The sequence below is a fragment of the Monodelphis domestica genome, chromosome 2, assembly GCF_027887165.1.
Source record: "Monodelphis domestica isolate mMonDom1 chromosome 2, mMonDom1.pri, whole genome shotgun sequence".
NCBI lineage: Eukaryota > Metazoa > Chordata > Mammalia > Didelphimorphia > Didelphidae > Monodelphis > Monodelphis domestica.
This window is the reverse complement of record NC_077228.1, coordinates 272,942,640-272,961,869: the sequence shown is the minus strand read 5'-3', so window position 1 is coordinate 272,961,869 and position 19,230 is coordinate 272,942,640. Positions and strand designations below refer to the sequence as shown.

Below are 19,230 nucleotides of genomic sequence, written 5' to 3'. Positions count from 1 at the left end.
ACGGAAGGTATGGGTTTAAAAAAAAAAATCCTTACCTTCTGCCTTAGAATCAATGTGATGGAAGTGTTTTGTGCCCAAGGCTAATAAGTCTGAGAGCAATCTATGTTTGAAGAGGTGGTAGGAGATGGGGTGGGGTCTCTTTCTTTGAGAGTATATCCATTGAGTCATCTAGCTTACCCCCCTCCCTCCCATTCATTTATCTTTAGGATGATACTGATATTAATTTGGGCAATCTATCCTGATCTATCCAATCATTCCACCAATGACTCAAAGGCCTCTACTGAGTAGGACAAAGAGAATAAAAAACCCTGATCATACTGGCTGTGTCTCGGTGCCGTCAGCGCTGACCATAGTGACAGTATGTGTACCAGAGGTGGCAAGGTCTTCAGGGCTGGGGATGGTGAGGGTTGTGCCACCATGCTGAGTCACCATGCTGATGGCACTTCCTAGGGCCTGCAAGTCTTCAGGGGACAGACTGACCTGTAGATAAGAGGTTTGAAAAAAAGAATTAGGAGATTGCCCAGGCTTTGGATGATTTTGTTAGTTGTGCCATCAACCCTTTCCTGTAGGGATTATAAGGGTGTAATGTGGGCCTGCTCTACTTGAAATTCAATAAACATTTATTAAACCACTTCTTGACAATTTATAATATAGTGTGCTAGGTACAGGAGGGGTATACACAAATGAATAGGAAAGATACAACTCCTATCTTCTGGGAGATTATACACTAGCCACTAAGAACCGCTGAGATTGATTTAGGATGGAGGAGTATGGCAGAGTTATGGAATATGGTAGAATCCTGAATTTGGACCTCAGAAGACATGGGCCTGAATCTAAGCTCTGCTATTTACTCTCTGGATAATTTTGGGCAAGTCATCGTCCCTCTCTGAGCCTTAGTTTCCTTATCTGTAAAATGAGGGGGGTGATTAGATCATGTTTAAGGCCAAGGTCCATGATCTTGGATCCATCTCTAAATCTTATGATTGATGCTGTCACTATCACCAACATCAACAACTGCACTTGCTCAGTGCCATGTAGGCAGTATTATAAGCCTGAATCTTCACAGTAACTCCATCAAATAAATAGGGAAGGTATTATCATCTTTCTTTTTTAACCGTTATTTTCTGACTTAGTAACAACTCTAAGATAATAAGGCAAGAGCTAGGCAAATGGGGTTAAGTGACTTGCCCAGGATCATATAGCTAGGAAGTGTCTGAAGCCAGATTTGAATCCATGTTCTCCCATCTCCAGGCCTGGTAACACCTAGCTGACTTTTGATAGATGAGGAAATAAAGCAGAGGGGTGAAATGACTTGCCCAAGGTTACTGATCTAAGAGATTAAGGATTAAAACTGAATCTCTGGAACCCCTGGCAATGAATCACCTTCTGGCATCCTGCTGCTTCCCCTGAGCTTTCTGAATCCCTATGATTTGGCTGGAATCAGAAGTCCCATTTTTTTCCCCCAGAGGAGTGGAATTGATGCTCTGGGGGGCTTCTGCACAGAGCTTCCAAAGACTGAAAGTGGCCATCTAAGTCTTTGACTTGGCAAGGTCACTCTCTGGGGATCATATGGCTCTAACTTCTAGCTTGGGGGCTATTGTCCTCTCCTAAAATAACCAGAGTGTGATTTCATTGGCAATAGGGGATTTCCTCCCTCTACCCCTAGCCCTGGAGCCTGTACCTGTTGGGTGCCATCCTGGGTGATCAGTGCCACCTGGGGAGCTCTGTCTTCCTCTGTCACCATGGTCACCTGTGCGGGGATGTCCCCCTCTTCTTTCACCTCTGATAGAAAAGTGATGTGAGGCCCTTTGGGCAGGGAGTTCTCCTCGGCTGCAGAAGCAGCTGAGGGAGGCAGGGCGAGGGAGGCACAGGTTATTTCTTGGTCAGCACACCAAAGCTTGACTTCTCCCTGGCCCTGCTTTGTGGGGGTGGCCCCCTGCCCTCACCTTCCAGCTGCTGCTGCTCATAGAGGGCCTGCTCGCTCTCCTCGGTGGCCTCCAGCTCACCATGGGCGCTGCGCTTGTGCATGGCCAGGGTGGAGGTCTGCCGGTAGGTCTTGCCACAGCTACTGCACGTGTAAGGCTTGCAGTGTGTGTGCACCACGTGGTGCTTGTACAGGCTGGAGTACTCAGTGAAGCGCTTGCCGCACCCCGGCACCGTGCAGACGTACGGCTTCTCCCCTGGGGACACTGGGCTGTGAGGGGGGTGGGGACTAGGGCTGGCAAGGGGGGAACTAGGGGGACAGAGAGGGGAGGATGGGGCTGGTGAGTGAGGAACTGGGGGGGACGGAGGTGGTGAGAGGGGAACTAGGGGGCCCAAGCAAGGAGATGGGACTGTGAGAGGGAAGCTAAGAACACAAAGGGGGAGGGCTGGGCCTGTGAATGGGGACATCAGGCCTGGTCCAGGGTGCTGGTTTGGGAAGAGAAGAGTAGATGGGACCAGAGGGAACAATGTAACCATCAAGGGGAACATGTGATAAATGCATGCTTGTGGACTTGGCACAGGATTGGGGAGAGGGAGGATATGTCTGAGGGGACAACATGAAACCAATGAAGGAAAAGGCATCCACAGTTTTGGGGAGGTGACATGCGAGGCTAAGGGGGTGGGCCCTGAAACCAGGAGATGGGGAAAATAATGTGAGGGGCTGGTATGTATAAGAGTTCCACAGCAGGTGGAAGGATGGAGGGCAAGGGGAACATTACACTCTGCCTTCCCCCCACCTATTTCCATCCTACTTTCTCTTCTGGGGCTATAGTTAAAGAGGGAAGAACTCAGCAGAGGTAGGAGAAGAGGAGCAGGAAACTGGGAGCAACTTCTGTAGGCCCTGGTTCTGCCAACACCAGTCTGAATGGAGAGGCTCATTAACAAAAAAAACAAACAAACAGCCAGAACCAAGGTGCTGATTCAGCCTGAACATTAACCATCCTGCTTGTCATGGAGTACCCAATAGGGAAAGGATGTTGGATGGTAAAATGAGAAAACTGCCTAGGTCAAGAGAGCTGGAGTCCCTGAAAGCAGGGACAGGGTGAGGAAGGGTCGTGGGCTAGAGCTAGGGAGGGTTCTTGGGTGCCAGCTGTCCCACCTGTGTGAATGCGCACGTGGTTCTTGTAGTTGGTGGCACTGGTGAAGCCTCGGCCACAGTGGGGCTCCGGGCAGGTGTAGGGCCTCTCCCCTGTATGAGTGCGGACATGTACCTTTCGGATATTAGACGTAGTGAAAGATCGGCCACAGCCCTCAAAGGGGCACCGGAATGGGCGTTCACCTACGGGAAGATAAGGACAGATGAAGGTAGCATGGGAGACCTGTGCCAAGGTAGGTGGTGGGGACTGTGATGGAAGTGTTTTGTGCCCAAGGCTACTAGCCTGAGAGCAATCTGTGTTTGAGGAGGTGGTAGGAGTTGGGATGGGGTCTCTTTCTTTGAGAGTGTAATCATGCTTGGAAGGAACAGGAAAACATGAAAGGGGCATTATAGGCTATTGGGTCAGAGACTAGGGAAGACTGAAATAAAAGGAGAAGGCAGAAGGCCCACCAGTGTGGGTGCGGACATGCTTCTGAAGGTCTCCTGATGTTTTGAAGGCCTTGTTGCACAGTTCCTCTGGGCACTTGTATGGTTTCTCACCAGTATGGGTGCGCACGTGGCTCTTCAGACCATACCCTGTGGGAGGGGAGAAGTGAGTATCAACTGGGACTACTTGCATGCCTGACCTTTCACAAAGATTTTCTTTATTTACTCTCTTCCCTTCTCAAGATGGACATAATTATCCATCCCAAAACTCAATATTTCTGGGTGTTCCTATCCTAGTTTTCCCCAATCTGAGTCTGGGCCTATGGGTTCTTGGCTCTTGCCCCTTCAAAGCCCATGTCCTCCAATCTGTTCTAAATCAGAAAGTCACAAAGGTACTAGAGGGGACAGTCTTACTTCTCTCCTCTCCAGACATCTAATAAATTATGAACAGAATTACAGAGTTGGAATAGAGATCATTTCAGCCTATGGGCCTAGTTTCATAGTTAAGGAAACTAAGGCTTGGAGAGAGGAAGTTATTTCTCTAAGTTCACAGCTGCAGAATGTAGCAGATGCAAGGCAAGAACCTAGTTCTATTGATTCCTAATAAAACATTCTTTCCAATAGACTATACCACCCCCTCCTAGAAAAGTGGAATTCTTCAGAGACAGTATTTAGAAACTTTAAAAAATGTCCATCAATTGAGGAATGGCTTAACAAATTGCGGTACATGTTGGTGATGGAATACTACTATGTTATAAAAAATGATAAGCAAGTTGATTTCAGAAAAGTTGGAAAGATCTGCAGGAACTAATGCAGAGCAAAATAAGCAGAACTAGGAGAACACTGTACATAGTAACAGTAATACTGTATGTTGATCAACTGTGAAAGCTTGGCTACTCTCAGCAATGCAATGATCCAGGACAATCCTAAAGACATATGGGGAATGTTATCCACCTTTAGAGAAAGAACTGTTGGAGTCAGATGGATGAGTATCAAAGCATACTATCTTTCACATTAGAGTATTTATGGCTTTATTTTGGGGTATTGGTTATGTATGAGTGTGCTCTTACAACAGTGACCAATATGGACATGTGTTTTGCATGATAACAAAAATTAAATTAAAGATTGTTCTACCTGTAGCAAAGGCCTTTCCACAGCTGGGGAAGTCACATCTGTATGGCCGATCACCTGTGTGAGCTCGTTCATGTACCTGTGGGGTCAGGAGAAAGGGTGGTATTTAGAGGGATATAACCAGTGACCTAGGCTGCTTTTAGGACTCAGGGCACCAGAACCCTGGCTCCTTGCCTGTTTTGAAATTTGTTTTCTTATTTTTGTGCATTTTACCCCACTCTTGTCAGTGATTATAGGGAAGAAAAGGTTTTCAGATTGATATCAGTGGTGAAGAGGAATAAGAGAAGAACTCTAAACATCTCTGAATGGACTTCAAAGGAAAGTGCAAATTCTTCTCTCTGCTTTGCATCTGTAGCTTAGGTCTGGTTTCAACCCCCCACAAGATGCCTCTCCCAGGATATGCTCATCACTTCTAATATCACCCAGCTACAAACTTAAGCCTTGGATTTCACCTCCTTCAGCCTCCTTTCCCAAGTGTAAACTCCTTGAGGGCAGGAGCTGTCACTTTCTTATTCATATCTCCAATGATAAGCACAGTGCCTGGCACACAGGAGGAGCTTAATAAATGTTGACTGTACTGAATACCCTATTTCAGAAATGAGATATTTGGAATGGTAGTGTGGTACTAGATAGATGTACATGATATAGTATAGATCTAGGAAAGATCCCTAAAACTGAAGTCTGAAGAATTGCATTAAACCTCTTGCTCTGCCAAGGATAATAAAAAAGGCTGTCTTAGAATCATTATTGTGTTTGGTTCCAAGGCAGAAGAGTGGTAAAGGCTAGGTAATGGGGGTTAAGTGACTTGCTGAGGGTCACATAGGAAGTATCTAAGGCCAGATTTGAACCAAGACCTCCTGTCTCTAGGCCTGGATCTCACTCCACTGAGACACCTAGCTGTCCCTCTACTACTGATTATAACTAAGAACTTTTCTCAGCTTTAGCTTCTTCACTGAAAAATGGGGACAACTACTTCATAGAGTGAGTGTGCCAGTAAAATGGGATCGAGTACGTCAAGTCCTCTAAACAAATTACTATAGAAATGTGAGCTGTGATTACTGTCCCCTCCCTCCCTAGCCCCAAAAGACAAAGGCAACTTCCAGAGCTGTCTAGAGCAGGACAGGAAAGACAGGAGGACAGGTACTGATCCACCCACTAACGGTTAAGTGACAGCCATCAGTGGGGAGTCATGACTGATGAATATCCAACCAGAGAACAGAAGACAGTGCATGTCTCAATTGTACCACCCAGGGAGGCAGTGGAAAAGGAGATGTCAAAACTGGCCATGACACTTCCTAACTATGTGGTCTTTGACAAATTACAACCTCTATGAGCCTGTTTCTTCATCTGTAAAACAGAAAAATAAACGCTATTGCTTAATAAGAACCCTATTAATAACATTAATTAAATTAACAATTAAGTCATATTAATAATACAATTAATAGATATTAATTAACAATTCTAGATTTACTGTGAGAATCAAAGGAAATAATATATATAAAGCACTTAGAAAACTTTAAGGTGCTATAAAATGTCAATTTTTAAGATCTTAGCGACACTAATACACTGCTGGAGGAGTGTTGTGAATTGATTCAATCATTTTGAAAGGTAATTTGGAACTATGCCCAAAGGGCACTAAAAGACTGTCTGCCCTTTGATCCAGCCATAGCACTGCTGGGTTTGTACCCCAAAGAGATCATAAGGAAAAAGACACGTACAAGAATATTCATAGCTGCGCTCTTTGTGGTGGCCAAAAATTGGAAAACGAGGGGATGCCCTTCAATTGGGGAATGGCTGAACAAATTGTGGTATATGCTGGTGATGGAATACTATTGTGCTCAAAGGAATAATAAAGTGGAGGAATTCCATGGAGACTGGAAAGACCTCCAGGATTTGATGCAGAGCAAAAGGAGCAGAACCAGGAGAACATTATACACAGAGACTGATACACTGTGGTACAACCAAATGTAATGGACTTCTCTACTAGCAGCAATGCAATGATCCAGGACAATTCTGAGGGACTTAAGAGAAAGAACGCTATCCACATCCAGAGAAAGAACTGTGGGAGTAGAAACGCAGAAGAAAAACAGATGATTGATCATATGGTTAGATGGGGATATGATTGGGATTTTGACTTTAAATTATAACTCTATTGCAAATATTAATTATATGGAAATAGGTTATTTTTTTTTAAACTCTCACCTTTCGTCTTAGAATCAATACTGTTTATTGGTTCCAAGGCAGAAGAGAGGTAAGGGCTAGGCAATGGGAGTGAAGTGACTTGCCCAGGTTCACACAGCTTTGAACCTAGGACCTCCAGTCTCTAGGTTTGGCTCTCAATCTACTGAGCTACCCAGCTGCCCCTGAGACTTCTTCTATATGCTCCTGTGCCCCCAAGCCTCCTATTCCTACTTCAAGCCTCTACCATCCTGAATTATAAGGATGCTTGTGCCAGGGATGTTTTGCCTTGTTTTGGCTAGTCTGGAAGAAATGAGTTATAGCCCAGCGAATGTTACATGAAGCCATCTGCTCGCCGACTTACTTTCTTTTCTTTTTCTTTTTTTTTAAACCCTTACCTTCCATCTTAGAATCAATACTAAGTATTGGTTCCAAGATAGAAGAGTAGTAAAGGTTTGGCAATTGGGGCTAAGTGATTTGCTTGGGGTCACACAGCTAGGAAGTGGCAGACTTACTTTCAAATGATGAGCAGTGGTGTACAGGCGGCCACAACCCTTGTATCCACATCGGAATGCTCTATCTCCAACCTGCTGCCCTTTGCCATTGTGAGGGGGCTGGCTATTATGTAGAACCTGCAAAGGAAAGCTAGAGAACCTCATTCCCATCCTCCCATATGAGGGGTGTGGAGGACAAATGGAGTGGACCAAAAGAATCAGCTGGCATACTTCATGCTTAAGAAATGGGGTTTGGCTTGCTAGGGAACTCTGAGTGTCCAACAAGGAGACAAATCTAGGGAGATCTGCTGTGGGGCATGCTGCAAAGGAAAGGAGTAGCTACATTTACTCTAGGGTGAAAGGCAAAGGAACACTGTAATTAAGGCAGAATTGACTTGGTAGAGACTGCTCCTCAGGCAGCAAACTGTCTTCATGGTCATAGTTGGGCTGAGTGAGCTCTTAAGCTTCCAACTGAACAGCACATACCTGGGAAACAGCAATGCTGGATTCCTCCATCTTCAGTTGGGAAGGGACACCTTCCCCCACATCAGACACCTGTGGAGAGAAGAATGAACGTGGGTGTTCCCTATCAGAATAGGTTATAATACAAGTACACTAACTGACCCAGAAGCTTCTGAGAGAACCTAAAGCCAATGAATAAAAATAAGAGCTCCTTCCCTATCCATTTTAAAGCTTAGTAAATGTTTTAGTAATACATCACCTCAACAGGGTGAGTGTAAGAAAAGTATTTCGTGTTAAGATTTAATTAAAAAAATTTTTTTTGTCTTTCTGTCTTAGTAACAATTTTAAGACAAAAGGGCAAGGGGCTAGGCAAATGAAGTTAAGTGATTTGTCCAGTCACACAGCTAAGAAGTGTCTGAAGCTAGATTTGAACCCAGGACCTCGTTTCCAGGGAATAATAAAGGCTGTACCACAGAAAGTGGCTTAGTTTTTGCATATGAGGAAACTAAAGCCCAAAAAGGAGAAATAATTTGCTCAAGGGCATATAATTAGTGGTAGAGCTGAGACTAGAAGCCAGGTCCCCTGATTCTCAGCTTTGGGCTCTTTCCACTGAACTAAAGAATAAAGAAGGTCCTCTGACTAACTAGGTCTTTAGACAAATAGGAATGATAACTAGTCCTAAAAAGCATTATCAACCTGTAGGGCACAGAGTAAGCCTTGTTTCTTATGTAGATGTGCTGAGGTTGTGCTCATTCTTCTGTTCTAAAGAGTTGTTGTGGCTTTAAAGTATCTGACCTGATCCCTGGCTATTGAGATGACTTTCCTAAAGAGTACAAATGAGAGTGAGAGGGAGCAGAAAAGCTACTGACTTTAGCAGCCATTACAAAGTATGTGAACATGAATCTCCTGTCTAGTCCTTCTGGGATACAAAGACAGCTAAGCTATGCTCAGCCCCCAAACCCAAACCATGTCCCCAGTTTTGTTGGAGGCCTGTGTGAAGGAGAGGAAGGGAGAGGGGTAACAATGAAAGATGCCATGGAGCTGAGCAGCTGGCTTTCCTCGGCTGCCAACTAACATCTCACCTTGCTGGCATACTGTTCCAGGGCCACCACAGCCTCTGCACTGAAGGCCTCATCCTCCTCTGCTGCCAGATCCTCCAGGCCCACTTCTGTCTGTACAGCCAGGACAGTGCCCTCAGAGGGCATGGCCACTGGGTGGTGGATGTAGGCAGTGGAGCCGTCTTCCAATTGGACAGCTTCTAGAGCATTAGGGTCATAGCCCTCTATGGAGAAATTAAAAAACAAGCACAGCTGGCACACAGTAGCAACTACTGAGTTAAGGTCAGTATGAATGTCTTAGTCAAAAGAGTCTCTTCCCCTTGGAGGACTCTCCAGGCTCAGGGATGGCTTTCTTTCTCCCTGGAGCTAAAGGACACAAGATTTCTAGGCTATAGGGGCATCACTGGGTTGCCTAATGAACCTTGCTGGGTAAACAAACATCATCAGTGATTTCTAAACTTGACCTCCCTGAAGGACAATGATCCAACAACAAGTCAGAGGGAGTATCAAATCATACCCTGTGCCCAGTTAGATATTAAGGGATATTGTTGTTTTGTGACAGTAAAGACCTTGTGGTATCTTGCCACCCCTATGCCCACACTTACCCTAGCCCCCTGCAAACTCCTAGGAGTGAAGATAGTGTTTGGCTCTATATCACCCCCTTTCCCTCCAGGCCCCCGCTGACATGCACCTTTGGGTGTGCGGTGTATATAGGCCATGCTACCATCTTCCAGCTGTACAGGTTGTCCATCTTCAAAGGAGAGAGATTCTATAAAATCAAACAAACAAACAAAAGAAATGTGACCAATGGACTCCCTTGCCCCAGATCTGTTCAGGCCTCTCTCCTGGGGCAGCTTATCTCTGGGTTTAGGGACAGTTCTAGCTGTGAGGATCTGTCCCAGGTTGTCCTTGGCACAAGGAAGGCCTTCTCTCACCTTTCTCCACTGTCACTTGATGGATATAGGCTGTGGTTCCATCCTCAAGTTGAATCACTTGCCCTTCAAGTAGCTTCTCTCCTATAACAATGGAAATGAAGGAAAGTCAGTCAAAGATTAAGAAACAATTGGTCTAATGTATTAAGGAATGGTTGGTCTAATCACAGTGTTCCAGCAAGGCTATCTGAGTTTCTCTTTTTCAGCCATACAGGGAAGGACTCTGATGCGCATTTATTTCCCCTATCCGAGATCCCCAGCCTGTGTATAAAGAGAAACCTGGGATAGAGAATGTTCATGAGGGAAGAAGTCAATACTCTGAAACAATTCATTCCTCTCACGTCCTTTCAGGTATCCACCAAGAGGCAAAGGTCAAGGCAACTGAAAGTTACTGAAATAACCGAGGAGAGGGAAAGATAAGGTGCTTTTAAAAAAAACCCTCCATCTTAGAATCAATACTGTGTATTGGTTCCAAGACAGAAGAGTGGTAAGGACTAGGCAATGGGGTGAAGTGACTTGCCCAGGGTCACCCAGTTAGGAAGTGTCTGAGGCCAGATTTGAAATGAGGGCCTCTTCTCTCCAGGTCTGGCTCTTAATCCACTGAGCCACCCAGCTGCTCCTGAAAGATATATCCTTAATAGCTAACAGTTCATAGTAATTCAATTAAATTCTACAAAAATGTATTAAGTACCTACTATTTGCTAGGGTCCATGCTAAAAGCTGGAAATACAAAGACAAGAATGAAAGTGTGTCTGCTCCTGCAAGGGAAAAGTATAAGAAATGGACAGATTGGAGAAGGGTTCCTATAAAAAGTGACATGAACTCAGCTTTGAATGGATCCTTATAAGGGTAGAAATGAGGAGGGAGAAGATTCTAGGTTCTGGGAAAAGGTGGGAGATGGGATATTACATAGGAAAATAGCAATAAGGCTAATTTAGTTAGAACACAGAATGTGTGAGGGGTGATAACATAAAATAAATCTGGAAAGATAAGCTGAAGGCAGATTATGATGGGCTTTAAATGTATTTTATCTTTTGGGCAATAAGGAGCTACTAAGGCTTTTTGAGCAGGGAAGATATGACATGCATGATCAAATTTTTCCTATAGGAATACTTGTTTGGCAGTTATATAGACAGTATATTGCAGAAAAGAGAGATTGAAAGTAGGATTACTAATTAGGAGAACTTTAAAATAGTCCAAGGGAGAGGTGGTGAGGGACTGAAACAGGATAGTGGCCCCATGCCAAAGATGTGGAGACAGAAAGATCTGGCAACCAAATGTACATTGGAAGTGAAGAAGAATGGGCAATTTAGGATGATTTCAGAGTTTCATATCCAAAGGGCTGGAAGCATGGTGAGGATTTTGGGAGGATTAAGTTGGGAGGGGATTGGGAGGGGAAGTTGGGAGGATTAAGGTTAGGGGTAGAGACTATACTTTCCATTTTAGACATATTGAGTTTAAGACACCTATGGGTCTTCTAGGTAGAGATATTCATTAAGCAGCTGGTAACAGAAGAATGGAATTCAGAAGAGAGAGTAATGGTTAGACTGATAAATTCAGAGTCATGTACATATAGCTGATTGAATCCATATGAGATGATGAGCTCACTGAGAGAAACAAAGGGCCAAAGAAAGAAACCCAAGGTTAACCTATTCACAAATAAAGCCCAACTATTTAAATCATTGGTTACCATGTTTACTCCTATGATTCTTCCTTTTTATCTACTACTATTTTAACTCTAAATTGGGGAAGAGTTTTGTTAGTAACTAGGTTTTCGTCATCTGCCATCCTTGATAATTTTCATTAATCTTTGGATTCTTATCCCAATATACCAAAGGGGAGTGAATTACATAATATCACATAGCAACCAGTAGAAATATTAATCAGAATCTAGATTTCCTAAAATTCTTGCTTTCCTTTGTCTCAGTCCATTCAGGAAAATGTTGCAAAAGAATAAGTATGAGAGCACTGAATATGTATGTGTGTGTGTAGTTGTGAGAGAGGAGAGACAGGGAGAAAGAGAGAGAGAGAGAAAGAGAGAGAGAATGTAGGGATATGTGTGTAGGAATATCATTATATTTCTGAAAGAATTCCAATAAGAAAGGGAAAATTATTACTAGGTAACTGAAGAGTGCTCACTATATTTAATATTTGCTTTCTTTATAAGTTTAGAACTTAAAATACTTTTTATTGAGGAAAATAGGGATTAGATAGTTAATGCAATATGGGAAATATAGAGAAATCCCAAACAAATGCTTTTGGCTGGAGCAAGGAGATAAAAGCAGTTTGGAGAGGGAAATTGAATGGAATGGGCTGCCTGGAAAGGCCAAGGCTTCTTCATAATTAGAAATCTTCAAACAAATGTTGGGAGAATTGGTTTCGGGGGATGTTGTAAAAGAGAATGCTCTTCAGTTATGGTTTGGAATGAAGGACCTATGGGGTTCATTCCAATTCTGAAATGAAGTACTGAGTAACTCTGTCCTCTCATCTCCTCCAGAAGACAGCTGGATGTTCCTTTCATTTTGACCTTGTCTATCTTGGCAAGTACAGAATGTGTTTTGCTAACTGTTCTAAAAGCCCCTGAGAAGTCACTGCTGGTAGATGAAGTCACAATGTCAAAATAACAAGAAAAATGTTTGAGTGAATTACATGGAGGAAGGATTTCACCCCTAAATTTTCTTCTAAAAATGAGAGAAATAGAAATAGTGGAGAGAGGAAATGAATAACTAAAGATGGAAATCTGTGAGGTAAGTTTGAAATAACACTTCAGAAATTCTGGTAGTGAAATAATACCCAAAATGTCTCTCCTGGGAGCTCAGAGAAGTAAGCTCTCAGGAGGAAAACTGAAGTACTCTGCACTGTTCTAGAGAAGCAGATTCAACCTAGACTTCAGAAAGAAGCCTTACATGGCCACAATTACTCAAGATGGAAATATTTACTTGGCTGTCCACAGTTCTGTGACCTAGTTATATGCATAAGAGAGAGGAGAAAAAAATGATACATGACAGATAGGAATAAAAAAGGAGAGAGGGCAGTGAGGTGGCTCAGTGGATGGAGAGCCAGACCTAGAGTCAGAAGGTCCTGGTTTCAAATCCAGCCTCAGATATTTCCTATCTATGGGACCCTGGGCAAGTCACTTAACCCCAGTTGCCTATTGCTTATCACTCTCCTGCCTTGGAACTGATACTTGGTACTGATAGAATGTAAGGGTACTGATGGAATGTAAGGGTTGTTGTTTTTTTTTAAAGAAAGAAACAGAAGATGGGACAGCTGAGCCACTGTCTAGGGTATTAGAAAGATTGTGGAAAAAACAGGAGAGCTACCATGAGATTAGAGAAGGAAAAATATCTTCATTTTCAAAAAGAGTGCTGCAAACAAGAGGCCATTGAGTTTAACTTTTCAATTCCTGGTAGAAGAAGTCATTAAAGAGAAATTGGTAAACATCTATAGAAGGAGAAGTGATGAGAGACTAAGTCAGCTACATCAAGAATAGGTTATGTCTTATAAAATTTAAATAATATTGCTTACTGTCTCAGGGAGGAAGGAGGGTGAGGAAGGAGTAAAGGTCAGAAGAAGAGAGAGAATTTGGAACTAAAAACTTTAGAAAAAAGGAATATTAAAAATTGTTTTTACATGTAACAGGAGAAAATAAATTTTTTAAAAGCAAAAGCACAGATCCTGCCTGACTAACCTCTTTTCCTTTTTAGACAGGTGTGAAGATTGGATTTAGCTCTCCCCTGATTGTAACAATAAAGATACTTAGCTCTTCCTTGATTGTAAAGATTAGATTGTAATCCCCTGTCCATTTTTAGATTTTAATCCCCAAAGTGTAAACCCAGTATTTAAAGTAGATCTACCCATTTTAACCACAAAAAGGTATAAACTAACCACAAAAGGTGTGAATACCCATTTCATACATTGAGTGGGAGCTCTGTGACCCACATGTGAAAAAATTGGCAATCCTGGAGAAAAGCTGATTGGTAGATGTAAAATTAGGGGAGGTGACACAAGAGAAAAAGGTCTTTAAATAGTGAAAACAGAGACACACAAGGGATCATTCATGATCAGACACTCAGAGGGACACAGAAGAGAAACACTTGAGGAGAGGCTGGAAAACAGACACTCAGAATTGGAGTGAAGACACTTGGCTGTGGAACTGGACCCCTGGAGGAGCTCCTGCAGGAGACCTCAGACTGCTTTCCTTTTAGACAGTCACCATGGTGAGAGTAAAGGCTGACTTAGTTCCTTACCCTTTCTGGAGGTGTGAACCTCTGAGAAAGGCCCATCGTCTCATCTTGAGACTTCTTTTCCCTGGCTGGTGCCTTAGAATGTCTAACTGGTTCAGAGGATGCGCTTCTCTCTCTCTCTCTCTCTCTCTCTCTCTCTCTCTCTCTCTCTCTCTCTCTCTCTCTCTCTCTCTGTCTCTGTCTCTCTCTGTCTCTTCCTTAAATTTTCCCTCTATTGTAAAATAAATTACCATAAATTCCATTTTACTTTAGTAATTCATTTGGTGATTTAGAAAAGAAATTAAATTCCTGGTGAACACCAATTAAATGTTCAGTCCAACCACAAATCTAACACAGGGTTACTAAGTCAGTAGATGAGGGGAATGCTATGAATATAATTTACCTAGATTTTAGCAAAGTTTTTGATAAATTATCTCATTCTATTCTTGTAAAGATTATGGAGAAAGGCTGATTAAATAACAATGCAATTAGATGGATTCAGCATGGTGAAGAAGGGTGGATTCAGAGTCCCTGTAAGTTATGTTGGAGTAGCAATGTCTCCAGTGGAGGATCTCAGGGATCTGTGTTGCTTAAAAATTTATCAGTAACTTGGAAAAAAAGTACAGATAATAGTATGTCCATCAGATTTGAAGATGACACAAAGATGAGAAGGGATGGCTAGCTATTGGATGATAGGATTCAAAAGGATGTTGATAGACTAGAGCATTGGGCTGAATCTAATAAAAGTAAACAGGAATCAGTGGAGTGAACAGTATGATGTAGTAGCAGCAATAAAAAGTAATGCAATATTGTGCTGTGTTTAGAGAGGTGTGGCTTCCAGGAACAGGGAGGTAATAACTCTTTTAAGACCTTAATAATTGTTTTAAGATATCGTCTGGATCCACCTATGGAAAGTAATGAATGCTGGATGGGATGTGGCAAAGTGGGGACATTAATGCATTGCTGGTGGAGTTGTGAATTGATCCAAACCATTCTGGAGGGCAATCTGGAACTATGCCCAAGGGGCGATAAAAGACTGTCTGCCCTTTGATCCAGCCATAGCATTGCTGGGTCTGTATCCCAAAGAGATAATAAGGAAAAAGACATATATTCATAGCTGCGCTATTTGTGGTGGCAAAAAATTGGAAAATGAGGGGATGCCCTCCAATTGGGGAATGGCTGAACAAATTGTGGCATATGTTGGTGATGGAATATTATTGTGCTCAAAGGAATAATAAAGTGGAGGAATTTCATGGGGACTGGAACAACCTCCAAGAAGTGATGCAGAGTGAAAGGAACAGAACCAGGAGAACATTGTACACAGAGACTGATACACTGTGGTACAATCGAAGGTAATGGACTCCTCCATTGGTGGTAATGCATTGATCCTGAACAACCCAGAGGGGTACAGGAGAAAAAACACTATCCACATTCAGAGGAAAAACAAACAGTGGGAGTAAAAACACTAAAGAAAAACTATTGCTTAATGACATGGGTCAAAGGGGAGACGAATGGGGAAATAGACTCCAAATGAACATCCTATTGCAAATACCAACAACATGGAAAGAGGTTCTGATCAAGAACACATGTGATACCCAGTCAAACTGTGTGTTGGCTATGGGGGGGGTGGGGTAAGGGGAGGGAGGAAAAGAAAATGAATTTTTTAAAAGAAACAATGTTTGAAATTAAAAATTAAAATAAAAAAAAAGATATCATCTGGATCAACTGAAAACTTGGCTACTCTTGGCAATGCAATGATTTGGGACAATCTTGAGAGACTTATGATAGGGAATGCTATCTACCTCCAGAGAAAGAACTACTGGAATCGTATTTATATGAATCAAAACATACTATCTTTCACAGCAGTGTATTTACAGTTTTATTTTGGGGTTTTAGTTTTGTACAAGTGTGCTCTTACAACAATGACCAATGAGGAAGTGTGTTTTGCATGATAATTAAAAAAAAGACCTCATCTAGAGGGGACAACTAGGTAGTTCAGTGGATTGAGAGCATGCCTACAGAAGGGAGGTCCTGAGTTCAAATTTGACCCCAGATACTTCCTAGGTGTGATTCTAGGCAAGTCATTTACCACATTCTAAGATGGAAAATAAGGATTAAAAAAAAACAACAACCCAATAACACTTCATCCAGAGTATGTGTTCAGTTCTGGGAGCCACAGAATGGCTGAGTTCTCCTATCTTGCAGGTCTTCAAGTAGATGCTGGATAATCCTTTGTCAGATATATTATAGTGGAGAATTCTTTGATATATGGATTGGTCTAAGCTGCTAAATTCCCTTCAAACTCTTGAAATCTGTGATTCTGTAGTATTGCTCTCTGAAATTAAATTTAACATGGATCTAGCCATATATATTATGGATTAGATGAGTAGTTTACAAGAAACTCATTAAAAAGGTATTTATCTCAAAATATGGTTGGGAAAAATAATGCCTTTTTGTCTATATTTCTGCTTTTCAAAGTTTCTAATTTTCATATTAGAATTTTATATTATAGGCTCAAAAGAGCATATGTCATATGGCTAATGATAAATGCAAATGTAGTTTGTCTTAGAGTCATTTAACCATTAGGAGCACTGTATTAAGCAATTAAACCATTATGTTCCATTCTTCACCCTGGGGTGAGGCACTCTAAAGGTTCTGATAGGAAGAAGAAAGAGAAGACGGGGCTAAAGAACTGGAGTCAAAGGGGACAAAGCAAAAAAGTTATAAGTACTCAAACATCTATTTCCTCTAAATGTAATTTCTTTCTCTGGCCTACCTGATTTTATGTTAATCACAAGAAGCTGTCCATCACCATTTTCCAAACCTATGATCCTCAGGGTGGCTTAAATTGCTCAACTAGCATCCCTTTCCTCTTTACGTACATATAAATGAGAGCACTTGTAGCTTTGTATAAAACTGTAGCCAAAGGTCACCTCAGAAGGATAAAAAACCAAACAAACCCCAAACTCAAATTCCCATTTATTCAATTCCATCTCTACCTTTACCAAGAAATATCCCAATTGTTTGGGGTAGTTATAAAGAATTAGTTTCACCCTGTTGTGAACATTCAGGCTTTTGGATTTAAGTGGCTCCTTTGATATGACAACATGGTCCTACTGATCTGTTCTCTTTCCTTTAAGAAATTATGGCTCTTTGAGGCAGCTAGGTGGCTCAGTAGATTGAGAGTCAGACCTAGAGATGGGAGGCCCTGGGCTCAAATCTGGTCCTAGATACTTCCTAGCTCTGTGACCCTAGGTGAGTAATTTAACCTCCATTGCCTAGCCCATATGCTCTTCTGCCTTGGAAGCAATAAATAGTATTGATTCTAAGAAGGAAGTAAAGGTTTAAAAAAAAAGAAAAGAAAGAAAAGAAAAAGAAATTATAGGCCAGACCTTGCTTTTAATTCATAAACTCAACATGTTCTGTGGCTCCCAAATATCATCATTGAGCTTTCTTAGTTCCATGTGGAAACAATCAACATCTGAAGAAGCACACATTTAAGGTTTCCTTTGCATAGTCTTTTAGGGTCTGGTCTTCCCCTCTCCACCCAATTCTTAAAACTTAGTTCAAGTTTCCCTTCTTCCGTGAAGCCTTCCCTGACCACACCACCTTCTGGCAATCTCTACCTCTCCTCCATTCCCCAAGAAAGCAGCACAGACTGCTGCCAAATACTAGTTATAAGTTCAGCCCAAGATGAGGTACCTCTTGGGTAATGAGCTAACTCTCCATAAACCTCATAGGAAATTACTCTCATTACTACATAATAATAACTCACAGTTATCTCCTCATGCATACTGTGAGCTCCTTGATGCCAGGAAGTAAGTAGTAAAACCTATGTATCTTTGAATCCTGCTCCCTCCCCATCTTTCCTGGGCCACCATAGAGTAGGACTCAACAAATGCATGCTGACTAATCAGTCTTACCAGTGTGCAGAGTGCTGAGTTGCCTCATAGGAACACTGAAATACTAAGTACATATAGAAGAAGAGAAATTGGAGTGGGAAGGTCACTGGATTTGAAGTTGGAGAACATGTGTTTGAATACTAGTTCTGTCCTTTGGATATGTCTTGCCTTCTCTGGGATTCAACTTTCTCACACTTAAAATGAGAGAGAGGAAGTTAAATTGCTCAGGGGTTAGAGAGCCAGGCCTAGAAACAAAAGTTTCTGGGTTCAAATCTGACTTCAGACACTTTCTAGCTGTATGACCATAGGCAAGTCACTTAACTCCCATTGCCTAGACCTTACCTTCCTTCTGTCTTGGAACCAATACACAGTATTGATTCTAAGAAAGAAGGTAAGGGTTTTTTAAAAAATAAAAAACAAAAGGGCTGATTAAATGATCTCTAAGGTCCATTCCAGATTTAAATGCCATGATTTTCTGGTTAAAGAGAAGCAGTTATGGTATAATTTAAAAAGTACTTAATCAAGAAGACCTAGGTTCAAATTTCATTTCTGACATTAGCTATATAAACTTGGCCAAGTCCCTTAATCTTGTTCAGTCTCAGATTCCTCATCTGTGATTTGGATAACCCTACTACTTACTTCATATGGTTACTATTAGGATAGAAGGAGAAAATAAAGTTAAAACCTTAATGTCAATTATTGTTATTATGGTAAGTGAAGACAGAATGTTGAGAATGAGAATTGACATACAATAAATCCCGCTTTCCGTGCCTGAGAGGATTTGAATTTGTACTTCAATTGTGCTGTGACAATTTGACTCTGAAGCACGTGTTTAGCAGGGAGGATGTAGGAGCTACACAGGTAGCTTTTTTTCTAGGTGGCTCTAGTGTTCTCTGCAACCAAGGGTCCCAAAACCTTAACCTTTTTTTTTTTTAAATCCTTACCTTATGTCTTCAAATTGATACTAAGTATCAGTTCCAAGGTGGAAGAGTGATAAGGGATAGGCAATGGGGGTTAAATGACTTGCAGGGTCACAGAGCTAGGAAGCACCTGAGACCAAAAACTACCATCTCCAAGCTTACTGCTCTATCTACTGAGCCACCTAACTGCCCTAAAACCTTTACCTTTGACAGCTTGTTGGATGAAGGCTGTTGTCCCATCACTGAGGGTCACCGTCTGTAATCCCAAGTTCTCCATGGCACACTGCTATTTGTACTTTCAGGCATGAATTTTGGTTTTAGGCAGCCCTGGAAGCCACAGCTGGGTTCAGATTTCCTTTTAGGTCACAAATCTGCCAAGAAAGAACAATGACAGACAGTTAACTACACAGCTCAGTTCTACT

General features: G+C 42.1%; 1 protein-coding gene across 4 annotated transcripts in view; it reads right to left on the bottom strand.

Moving 5' to 3' along the window:
- The window catches only part of ZNF76 (zinc finger protein 76), a 36,312-nt gene that overhangs the window by 2,633 nt on the left and 14,449 nt on the right, over positions 1-19,230 (bottom strand). Inside the window, exons 2-13 of one of the 4 annotated variants that reach the window (XM_003340368.3) lie at positions 19,013-19,179; positions 9,764-9,844; positions 9,520-9,597; positions 8,853-9,052; positions 7,795-7,863; positions 7,330-7,446; positions 4,640-4,715; positions 3,530-3,655; positions 3,083-3,262; positions 1,947-2,180; positions 1,682-1,842; positions 319-480 (exon numbers count right to left, since the gene is read on the bottom strand). In XM_003340368.3, coding sequence (XP_003340416.2) covers positions 319-480; positions 1,682-1,842; positions 1,947-2,180; positions 3,083-3,262; positions 3,530-3,655; positions 4,640-4,715; positions 7,330-7,446; positions 7,795-7,863; positions 8,853-9,052; positions 9,520-9,597; positions 9,764-9,844; positions 19,013-19,085 — 1,557 coding nt within the window. In that variant the 5' untranslated portion in view covers positions 19,086-19,179. Of the gene's footprint in view, positions 1-318; positions 481-1,681; positions 1,843-1,946; positions 2,181-3,082; positions 3,263-3,529; positions 3,656-4,639; positions 4,716-7,329; positions 7,447-7,794; positions 7,864-8,852; positions 9,053-9,433; positions 9,598-9,763; positions 9,845-19,012; positions 19,180-19,230 lie in introns of those variants that run through there. The other 3 variants (XM_007483727.2, XM_016430997.2, XM_007483728.3) reach the window with 3 other exon arrangements.